At 41.8% G+C, this 12227-nt stretch overlaps 1 protein-coding gene across 2 annotated transcripts in view; it reads right to left on the bottom strand.

Moving 5' to 3' along the window:
- The window catches only part of ACBD6 (acyl-CoA binding domain containing 6), a 170439-nt gene that overhangs the window by 60895 nt on the left and 97317 nt on the right, over positions 1-12227 (bottom strand). Inside the window, exon 6 of one of the 2 annotated variants that reach the window (XM_060232606.1) lies at positions 8529-8618. The exons of the other annotated variant lie outside the window; for it this stretch is intronic. Within the exon in view, the coding sequence (XP_060088589.1) occupies positions 8529-8618 (90 nt within the window). The remainder of the gene's footprint in view (positions 1-8528; positions 8619-12227) is intronic. 2 annotated transcript variants of the gene reach the window in all.

Raw genomic sequence — 12227 nt, 5'->3', positions numbered from 1 at the left:
AGACTTTTGAATGAAGAAGCCATGTGTCTTTGATAACAGCTTGCCAGAATAAAATTCACTAACTACAGCTTCATTGACAGTGTTTTTTGCATAAAGGGAAAGGATAGACAGGGTGAGGTTTTCCTTATAAGAAAATCCTGCAAGCAACCTTGATTCCCAATATATTTCTTTAGTAGACTTTTTTTTTTGCCATCAAGTCACCGCTGACTTATGCTGGCTCCGTAGTTTTTTCAGGGCAAGAAACATTCAGGGGTGGTTTGCCATTGCCTGCCTCCACGTCATGACCCTGGTATTCCTTGGAGGTCTTCCATCCAATAGCAGCCAAGGCTAAACCTGCTCATCATCCAAGATTTGATGAGATCAGGCTAGTCTAGGTTATCCAGGTCAGGCCTTGTAGACAGCAGTCAACAGAAGCAATTATTCCACAATGCAATGAGATTCCACAGAAAACAAATGAGTAGTCAGGATACTGCAAGGAGTGGCCCACACATCTGTGCAGCTCACTTACACAGCTCAACTTTGAAACTGCTTGAATGACAGGTGGAGAGGAGGTAGGGAGGGCATCTGTGATTACTTCTAAGGAGTGGTGAAAGAAAGATGTTCTGCACAGTCTCAGAGGCATTCATTTTCGGTTTATCCACCGGCTCTCCCAAATCACGCCTGTTCTGACCTGGAAGGCTTGTTAGCCCCACTGAGTCCGCTTGCAGAGAGGGCGGGATATACATTCAAAGTAAATAAATAAATAAATAAATTTATCCCCTAACGCTCGCCTGATGCATATGAGAGTTTGCAGCTGGCAGGAGGAGAAATAAAATGACACAGCAAGATCCCTCCATTTTTGAGACCAACTGCATTTTGATTTGGTCCACCTTGAGTGTTCCTTTTGCTAAACGAATAAGAGGAAACATTTGAAAAACAAACGGATGAGGCGTTCTTTTACCCAAATTCCGTTTCATCCCCATCATCAAGGAGGCTATCCTAGGAGACACATGGACTTAATACTGAAGTTTTCTTACAAGTGTATCTATACAAAAATAGTGGCTGATAGAGCTGGGAGAAGAGGTGTGTGTGTGCATGCGGGTGTGTTTTGAGGAACATCAGACAACGCTAATTGACTGCAGGTTTTGAACTATATGGAGTAACTGCATCACATTGGAAGATGACAGAATGGAGAGAGACATAAAAGGATTTTAGAGGCACAGAAATAGGAGGAAGAAAATTGAAAGAAATCTCAAGCAGCCTTTGACATATCCATAATTTCTACTTCATTTCTGGCTAATGGTGGAAATTAGTCTTCAGATAGTTGATAAAATCAGCCTCTCTTTGCTCGGTTACTACCATGATCTGTGGCCAAGCAAGTACTTCTAAAATTGATTTTTCTTTTTGGCAACCAATGGGCCAGTCAATAATAATGTCGTTTGAGAAGGATTGAATCATGAGGGAGATGAACCTTCCCTTCCATTTATTATGTTTGTATTGTCTCCATTTGAAAAGAGTTTTTTCCCCCCATAAATACATACAGGGAACAGCTATTTTGCATCTTGGTCTTTCAGAAACACAAGCATGTTGGCATCTGTTTTTTTTTAAAAGGCAACAAGGACTCCCTTGTTCCCTGCAAATTGGCACTGAAGGGGTAGTCATCTTTCAAAAACAACTGTCCGACCATGGATCTGAGATGAGGTACTGTTATAGTCTGAATGCCTGCAAAATTGAAATATGTGATCTACAATTCTAGACAGCTCTAGCTTAAAAGAGTATAGCGATATCTTGCTGGTGAACAACTGGTCTCTGACTATGACAGCAGAAGTATAAACCACTTTGTATGTCCCTTTTTCATTGGTCCTCAAGATATGTGTTCATCCTGGACTATCAGAATATGAACCCAAGTTGCTTTTGAAAGCTACCTTTTTTTTTTTACTTGAGAAGTCACTCAGGTTGGATCCAGTAAGCTTTTCCACTCAGTTTTGCTTCTCTTCCTTCCTTTTGCTCATTCAAGTCCTGTGGCCCTCAGCACAGTTTTCTTTGGTGTTCAATGGGGATTCCCTCCTCCTCTTTTACCAGCAGAAAAACTGGTTGGATAGATCCAAATCATGATGGGGAATTCTTCACTTTGTTTCTCCACTTGCCTTCCTTTTGATATACTACAGTTTACTAAAGAGATTATTTTGGGCCAGTCGCAAAATGGCTACTATCAATTATAAACACTTTTAAAAATGTTATTATTCGACACTCCCCCCACCTTGGGTTACCTGGTTTATAAGCTGGTTTACAAACAGCTTTGTAAACATGCTTGCCATATATCTTCATGAGTGCTTAAACTGTAGCGACTTTTAGTGTATGTGATTTTCTCATTATGGAGAGGAAGGCAAAAGAGAGACCCCTTTGTTACAAGACGTACTGAGCAACACTAGAGTATTTAGTTATAAGAAAAAGGTTTCTATGCTATAGGATTTGCTTCTATCAGTTGCTCTCAGATTAAGAGTAACCCTTTTTTATTTTATTTACATCATTTATTTTCTGCCTTGCACACTGAAACTCAAGGTGCAGTGCACACTAAGTCAACGAAATCAACAGGATGAATGTCTAATAAGCAATGAGACAGGACTGAGACTGCAGAAATGAGGAGAGACTGTGGCTCAGTGGAAGAGAATCTTCTTTGCATGCAGAAGGTCCCTGGCTCAATCCCTGGCATCTCCAGTTTAAAAGGATCAGACAGCAGGTCGTGGGAAAGACATCTACCTGAGACCCTGGAGATCTGCTGCCACTCTGAGTAGACAATGCTGACCTGGATAGATTGATTCTGTATAACACAACTTTGTGTGTGCACTTCTGTGAAACACGCCTGAACAAAAAAATGAGTATTACATAAGTAGAAATACAATGAGAACAAGATAATGCATACAGCAAAAGATAACAAATGTCATACAGTCGTACAGTCCGCAGACCTGTTCCCTTCCTTGAAACATCTCCTGAATTATTCCTTTGCAGTACAACTTATCACCTTTATTAAAACGCCTGAACAATTCTGTTTGGCATAATTTACAGAATGCCAGGAGTATGGGAGCCTTCCTGACCTCCTCAGGCTGGGCATTCCACAAAGTAGGGGCCACTACAGAGAAGGCACAAGGATCAGCCTCTGTTGCTCATGCCCATTTGCAGGGCAGTACCTGCCGAGATGAATGAAGTTGTCTTGGTAGAGCATAGAAAGAGAGGCACTCCTTCAGGAATGAGTTGTCAAGGCCATGAGGGCTTTATATGTGATGGCCAGTACCTTGAATTGAGCCTGGGAGCGGATGGGAAACCAATGGAATGACTGCAGAATGGGTGTGATACGCATACTCTGCCTACGCCTAATTATCATGCTGCAGCATTCTACACCAACTGAAGTTTCTGAGCTGACTTTAAGGGGAGAATATAACACAGTCATCTAGTCTCAGTGTTACCATGGCATGGATCCATGTAGCCATATCAGATGAGTCAAAGTAGGGGGCCATCTTCTGGGCTAAGCTAAGTTGGAAGAAAGCATTTTTTTTTTTGCGGATACATTAGTTTGATTCTCTGTCAATAATGCTGGGTTCTATATAACCCTTATGCTCTTAACTGAGCCAGCAAGGGTCAGCTAAGCCTCATCTTTCAAGACCTCAGGCTTCCCAGGCAGCACTACCTCTATTTTTACAGGGCTCGAAAATGAAAATGGAAAATCATTTGTTCCCTTTTAGCTATTTAACCATGGCAGTAAGGCAGCGGCTCTAAACCTTTAACGCCTTGCCTGGAGATTTCGACAGAGAGCTGGATACTCTTGGCACATTGATAGCATCCAATTAAAAAAACAACAACTATGAATGATTTTTTCCCTAAGGTTTTTACATAAAGATTGAATAGCACTGGGAGATAAGAATGCACTCAGGAATCCCACAGGATAAATCCTATACTGTTTACTGGTCCCCAATGAAAACCCTTCGAGTCCTGTTCATATGGGATAATTTAATCCAATCCAAAACACATCCCCTGATGCCTACTTCTGCCTCCAAAAGTTTCAGTAAGACAGCAGGGTCTACTGTATTTAAGACAGTAGCTAAATCCAATAGGAGCAGCAACCTTTTGTCTACATTCAGACCCAGACCATCAACTGAAGCCATGCCTCCCCTGTCCCATAACTCAGCTCGAAACCAGACTAAAAAGGGTCCAGAGCACAAGACTTATTCAAGAAGAGCAGGAGTTGGTCATCTCCTCTGCAGCCACTGGAAAAGATTACTTGTTGCTGTGGCATGATTAACAAGAAAGAGTTAGTCACAAGGGGTTTTTTTTGCAGGGGGGGGGGGGGAAGAAGAGTTTAAAATTCCACACTACTGAACTGCAGTTAATTGAGTTTTCCCCCCTCTCCAAATAATGGAGAAGACACAGTCCTGCTCTTTGAATGTTGATAATTACTTTTAATTGTACATTTGAAAAGAGGTAATGATTGCTCCAAGAGTAGGGAGAAGTAAGGAAAAAAAACTGTTTTGGGGAGATGGGGGAAGCCTTCCTTTGTGTTGAAAAGGGTCATTTTTGTAGTCTTAATTATCTAAATCCTCAGCCACAGGCCATTTCCTAGTGGGTGGCTATATGTTCTGAACCTGCACTAGGAACATATATGATTTGGACAGGTTCAAGTGAGCACCTGCCCGCCTGCCACAGGTCTCGAAGTTGCTTTGTTATCCTGATTTATCCATTATATTCCTCTGCTGCATTTACTGAATAGCAGACAAGCATCTCTGGCTATTTTGAAAATGCGGAACACTTTTCCCTACTGTTAGAAGCAATTAAATATTCTTTTTTGGAGGCCACTGTCGCAATAATTGGCACAAGTTGTTCTGTCTACAAATTACCATGAACTATGTGTGTGTGTCTGGGGGTAGGGGAATTTTCGTTCTTACTTCATTTCCATTGTGCATGAGATACCTATAACATCCTGTTTCCCAGTTTTCCAGAGTGAATAAATAGGCAGGAGTTCCTGTTTGGTAGCAGCACTAGGAAAATCTGATGTGGGGGTACAGAAGGACAAGCTGCATTTCTGGGTGGGGAAAACTTTGCTCCATGTTAGATTTCTGAAGGAGAAATACATGTCTCATATTAACAGTCCCATTCTAAATATATATATATATATATTTCAAAAGACAAAACACTTGGTCAGATGACCTACAGAAACTGAATCTGCAATTCTGTCAAACTATTAACTGGCTCAATTTTAGATTACAGAATGGTTTCAACGGATCCACAAGACTCAAGCTTGTATAAACAAGCATTATATTAAAAAGAAAACACTGGATTTACCATGACAGTATCTTTTTTAGCAATGGAAAGGAGGATGAAAGACAGGGCATGTTAAATAGTGAGTCCAAACAGTTCTCTCCTCAACACAATTTGTTTATTAGCAAGAACAGTCACAAAGAAACAGAGGCAACATAGTGAACCATATATAGTTTGGAATGTTGCAAACACGCCCCCTTGGCAGTCACCAGCCAATCCCATTTTGCTCTTCAGGATCCTTCATTTGCATTTCCTTGAGAAATGCTTCGCGTCTCCATTGGTCAGTTCCAAGAGAACAGCCAATCAGAATGTAGGCATCAGGATCCTGAGGAGTAATGGCTGCCTGCCTCAAGCTCAAACAACAGTGATACATAACACTATTAACAACACTCAATACATAACAGGACATACCCACCAAAAGCATGATAGAGGAGTTGGAAGTCTGCCCTGGGAGAGTAAAATCAGTGAAAACTGCCTCTCCCTTCTGCCTATGGAAGCCCTCTGCTAGATCCATCCCAATGTCTTCTGTTCCTCTCCCTTTCTCTGGATGATTTACTGGGAAATATAGTTTCTCCAAGTAAAGGTGGAACCTTCAGTATACCTCAAAAGAGTCTCCAGAGTGCTTGATTATTGAGCCACTTAATTCAAGCCTATTAGGACTTGTTCGTTTAGGGGTTCAAGTCAGATTCAACTTGAGTAGACAAGAGATTTCAGGTTTATATTCAGTTTGAGTTCAGATCAAAATACTTCTCTAAACTTGCTTGGAGGGTGGGGTTCAGGTTTTTGACTATTCAGGTTTACGTCAGTTCTTTGCTTTTACCGCCAGAACAGCTTTAGCTTCACAAGTGATCACGCATGAGAACAGCAAACTGCATATGCATCATTAAAACTATAAAATCTACAATGCAAAATAAAACCCCTTGATAAGCCTTTTTGCACACCCAAGGCTTTTTTTGTAGAACAATCCCAGCAGGAATACATTTGCATATTAGGCCACACCTCTGACCATCGTTTCACACAAAGCTTTTTTTTGTAAAAAAAAAATTCCCAGCAGGGCATCATTTACAAATTAGGCCACACCCCCTAATGCCAAGTCAGCTGGAACTGCATTCCTGTGCGTTCCTGCTAAAAAAAAACAAAACCTTGTGCACACCCCATTCCCTGTTGCCACCAAATATGCATTTAGCATTCAGAACATGCTTAGAGGCACTGTTATGCCACACATTCTACGATCTCCCTTACAGGTTATTAGAACCTCAATTTCCACCTCATAGCACACAGCTATGTTTCAAGGTTTCTATTCTGTCCTTCAAGAAATACTCAAGACAGTCAACAACAACAAAAAATCCTTTAAAAATTCAACATCTTAAAATATGATACAATGAAGCTTCCATCTTAGTCTAAAAGCAATACTGATGCTTTTAAATGATGGCCTTGCCCTCTCCCTGAATCTCTCTGCCATTCCTCCCCACCCCACCCTGCAATCCCTTGAACCACAGACGTTTACATACTGGGTGGGTAAGTTTGTTGTTATAACAGAGGAGTATAGTGATTGGAGAAAACCTGGGAAAGCTCCTTCCCTAAAAGGGGAGTGGGGAAGAAATGCTGAGAGTGCAGGACCTCATCTAAAATCTATTTAGATGAAAGTTTCACATTCAGAAAGGTGTTTTTTTTGTATTTCCTTTTCCACAAAATATACAACATAGCAGGCATGCCAATAAATGTGCTAATAAAACAAAATATATAGATACAATGCTGAAGAAATTAGGTCTAGAAAAGCTGCCCCTTCCTCAAGAAGCCAGGGCCAATGAGGCACAAAGCCAATTAATTTTTTTAAGTCAGGAAAGAACATTCAAGACTTGAACCCTCATCCGTGTTCTAGTACTGTCTCTTTTGCTGCCAGGGCCAGATTAACAATTAGGCCAAGTAGGAACTGGCCTATGGGCCCGGACGCCTTTAGGGGCCCCAGCCTGGTTCCCCCCCTTCCCGGTTTCCCCCCTGCTTGCAGCCCTCCCAGCCTGCACAGGCAGCCAGCAACTGAGCTGGTCTTTGCCCAACTTGCCTGGTGCAGCTGTTGCTGGCAGCAGTGGTGCCAAGTCTGCCTCTCCCCCGCAGTTTTGTCAAAGAGGCTTTTGGGAAAGCGCCTGCAGGCTGCAGTGGGAGCCACAATGGCGGGCCAAGTGCTCCAACTCTGAGATAATTTTCAAGGGGGCCCCTGAGATTTTGACTGCCTATGGCCTCTACAGGTTTTAATCTGGCACTGCTTGTTGCAATTTCAAGCCAGTTAGAAATCCTCTTTTCCTTCCACAACCACACCTCCTCTTTAAGGCAACATGCTAGTTCTAAGTCTGCGTTGGTTTTGGGTTCTTACCATGTAATGTACTCTGCTACCAACTATATCTCACTTCTACCTTCTTTCTAAGCTCAAACACAGCTGTTCTGGGTCCCTTCACTTCCTTCTCCCTTGGACACTGTTAAGCAGAAAAGCCATTCATCTTTCCTCCCTTAAAATTATTACTTGAAATCTACTTCAGCCAAACCACTTTGGAACTTCCCTAGCCAGTTCTGCTGGAGCTTTTCCTGTTGTGGCCAAGCTAGGTAGTATGCTGTAAACAAGAAAGTCTACCAACCCTTCTTCTTTTCTTAAACGGAAAAATGGCCAAAGGATGCTGCCAACTGAATGGAGGAGTGGCAGGTCAGGGGGCTCTTCAGCTCTCTCTGCCATCATTTGGCCACATAAAATCACTCACCTCAAGCTTCTTTTCTACCCACAGGACCCCATATCTTTCTTCAGCAAAGCAGCTGAGAAGGATGATTTCAAGTACACTTATGACAAGAGGACAGTGTTAAGCAACATCTCATCCTGCCATTCCGCCACCCAAACTGCCAACTGATGTCACACGGACTTCTCAATTACACTCACAACTGGGACATCATCTGATTTGGCCCTCTGCTTTTCCTCTCTTACTTCTATGATGCTTTTTCAGCTGCCTCGTCTGACAGACTGCAAATCTTGAAGAAAGAATTTTTCCACTTCTTTGGTCTATACACAGTCTCTAGCCGGTGTGACATAAAATGTTAAGTATTACAGCACTAAAGGGATGCCTTTAAAATGTGCAAACACATCGAAGTCAAATGCTCAGCATAAAGCAACCTGGAAAGTTTGAATGTATTCCGCTGTATTTGCTTCTCTTTGGAATGCACTGAATATACCACAGCGCTACTCTCTCAGTCTTTACCTGGCTGTTAACATCAGCTGTATGTTGCAGCAGTACGGAGACCAGCTCCTTGTGTCCTCTGTCACATGCCCAATGGAGGAGAGCTCTGCCCTAAAAATTTCAAGCAAAGAATGACGTTAGATGAAACTCTTGTGGTAAAACAGACCACAGTCTGTGATCTTCGAAGCATTTCACCAGATGCATTCGTATCTCTTGGGCTAGCATTGTAAGAAGTTAACTTTTCATCTAGGCCAGGGTTATGTGTTTCCAGTGGTAGCCAGCCAAATGCCTTTGGAGTTCCTACACAGTACATGAAGGTGATGGCCATCCCATTTCTTCTGAGCACACTGTTCCATCTGGCTGCCACAGCTAGCAGCCACTGACAGAACTCGTCTCCCTGAATTTGTCACATTTTTTTAAAGAGCTATCAAAGCTAGTGGCCATCATCAATCTTGTGGTAGTGAATTCCATAAGTAAATTGAGTGTTCTGTTAAGTACTTCCATTTGTCTACCCTGTACAACGGAGTGGACTGAGGATTAGAGTATGACACATTCTTAACAGGAATTCTCTAATATATTCAAAAGATACTTGAAACATCCCATAAAGAATTACCTGTCCAGTCACAGTGGCTCGCATGTCTGACATCACAAACATTCAGCTTCAAACTACTGCCCTCCAAAAATCAAGGGGCTGTTTGGAGTGGCATCAGCAAAAGTCACCGTAGTTTAAAGGGAAAAAAGAAGGCAACCTACATGCATAAGGGCTCTTTTAGCAACATAATCCAGAGCATCAGTCAGTCGCCTTGAGCCCAGTTCCTTGTTGTTTCTGTATCAGTGGCTGACACTTAAATCATGTACATTTAAACCTTGACAGAACCAGCATACTACCCAGGCAAGTAATCACATAGTACTACCATAAGAACATACTACAGTAATCACATAGTACTATGGTAAGGAAGACAATACAGAATTTAGAGGCACCTCCCTTTCAGATTTAAAAAGGGATTCCAAAAGCCCTTGCAAGTGGGAGATCTCTTTCAGGAGGGTGCCAAAAATTTCAGCAGAACACCCAACTATTTTTTCCCCACAGGGCCACTTCTAGGCACTGAGGTCGTTCTTGGCTTAGTTTTGGTGTGAAGAGGCAGCAAGTCTAGCAGGTGCTGGTGTTGTGCCCTTTCTCCAAACACATGAAGCTCTTGGAGTGCTTATTATTTTGTGCCACGGCCTTGGTGCTTTTTTAAAAGGGCCACCAAGACTGAGATCTACCCATGAGAACCACAAGAAAAACTGCTGAAGCAATTTTTCTCTAGAAGAAGCTTGCAGTGTGTTCTCTCTCCAAGGCAGCAGAAAAAGTATGGAAAGAAGAGTGTGCCCCCTCCCTCCATCATGTGACCAAATGGGTGAGGAAAGATTTCTGGCTCTGATGGAGAGGAGGGAGAGCTTTCTAGAAGCTTGTGGAATTCTCTCCTTCCATAGCAGCTCCTGCACTGAGGCAGTCCCATATGTGAGACTGCACAGAAGATACAAAGATCAACGATTAGATCCAGTAGCACCTTAGAAAATTTGAGTGTTGAGGTATAAGCTTTGAAGAGTTAAAGCTCCCTTCATCAGACAAGAGAAGGAGTGGAAATCTCTTTTTTTCATCACAATCAGAAGGTGGGAGGGGTGTTCTAAAGAATGCTAAGGTTGTAATCCACATGATTAATGTGTATGTGTGAAACAAGCCATCAAGTTGCCTCTGACTTATGATTTTCCCGTGTTCAAATGCTATAGTTCCAAGAAGTAGGGTAAGTCACAGATATCTTGCTCAAGTATAACGTTGGCTACAACTATTGCATGGAGCTACAGAAAGTTCTTTCCAGCAAATTTCTCTCCTTGCCAATATCACTGTCACAAGACAAACATCCAAAACATAGTTTTCTATCTCAAATAGTATCTTACCAAGCAAGAGAAAAATGCTGTGATTTCTTTGCAACACACCCATCAACTGGAACTGATCCAGGATACAACTTGGGAAAAATTCTTCTTTCCACCACAAAAAAAATACATATCCCCACACAGAGAACCTTATTCTAGATCAGCAGAGAGATCAATTTATAACACTAAGGTACTCATAAAAATGAAAGGCTAAATGAATCTCCACATTTGCAGATGCATTTTATTTAAGAAATAACACACAGTTCCTTGCTATCATAATTTCACTGCAATAGTTTTGATATACCAGAACATGCTGTATTGGTTATTCTGTGACCTTGCATAACCATATATGATATGATATGACATTATATGGTGTTATATTATAGTATTGGAAAAAGTCCAGAAAAGAGCAACTACAATGATCAAAGGTTTGGAACACTTTCCCTATGAAGAAAGGTTAAAACACTTGGGGCTCTTTAGCTCGGAGAAATGTTGACTGCGGAGTGACATGATAGAGGTTTACAAGATTATGCATGGGATGGAGAAAGTAGAGAAAGAAGTACTTTTCTCCCTTTCTCACAAGAACTCGTGGGCATTCAATGAAATCGCTGAGCAGTCGGGTTAGAATGGATAAAAGGAAGTACTTCACCCAAAGGGTGATAAACATATGGAATTCACTGCCATAGGAGGTGGTGGCGGCTACAAGCATAGCCAGCTTCAAGAGGGGTTTGGATAAAAATATGGAGCAGAGGTCCATCAGTGGCTATTAGCCACAGCATATTATTGGAAATGTCTGAGGCAGTGATAGTCTGTATTCTTAGTGCTTGGGGGGGGGGGGGGGGCGGGGCGGCAAAGTGGAAGGGCTTCTAGCCCCACTTGTGAACCTTTCTTTTTTGGCCACTACCCTGTTTCCCTGAAAATAAGACCCACCCAAAAAATAAGCCCTAGCAGGATTTCTATGCATTTGTTAAATATAAACCCTACCCCGATAATAAGACCTAGTGATGGGCGTGGCTATGCCGCATATCTGCATAGCCATGCCATGCATTTCGGAGCGGAGTGGTAAGGAAGACTGAAATACCTTTTATCTGCTACAACTGTATTTGAATAAATGTAGATTGTTGTATCATACTTAATAAAAAATAAGACATCCCCTGAAAATAAGCCCTAGTGTGTCTTCTTGAGAAAAAAGAAATATAAGACAGTGTCTTATTTTCAGGGAAACACGGTATGTGACACAGAGTATTGGACTGGATGGGCCATTGGCCTGATCCAACATGGCTTCTCTTATGTTCTTATGTGGTTTGACCTTGCATAACCATGCTCTATAGGAGGATATTATCCTTAAACAAGAAAGCACTGCAATTCTTCTAATTCAGTCAAAGTAGTAAACATCTGTAGATGACACAAACTTGACAGGTCATGCTGTTGTCAATGGGAAGTCACTGAAGTTCATTTCTTTTAAGTTTCCTCATGTGGATAATGACAGGGAGTATCATATTAAGAAATACTTTCCTTAAAACTAATGTAGTTGCAAAGAACTTTATTGGCTTAAAGACTGATCTGGGTATCTCTGTGATATCTAGTTTTCATTCTGATGTTCCAAAAGTCACATCTAGGGTTTAAAGGAAAACTCTAATCTAAAATCTGAGATCCAACATCTGACATCCTTCTCTAAATTACATCCACAATTTCCATCCAACAGCACCAGTTATAGGAAGAGACTATCACCCCGCGAGACTATCACCATGCATGGATCATATAGGAAAACGAGTTCCTTTAATGTTCATGAATTTGGAAGGG

Source organism: Heteronotia binoei, chromosome 2, assembly GCF_032191835.1.
Source record: "Heteronotia binoei isolate CCM8104 ecotype False Entrance Well chromosome 2, APGP_CSIRO_Hbin_v1, whole genome shotgun sequence".
Classification (NCBI taxonomy): Eukaryota; Metazoa; Chordata; class Lepidosauria; order Squamata; family Gekkonidae; genus Heteronotia; species Heteronotia binoei.
The sequence above is the reverse complement of the archived record's forward strand: the minus strand, read 5'-3'. Positions and strand labels throughout refer to the sequence as shown.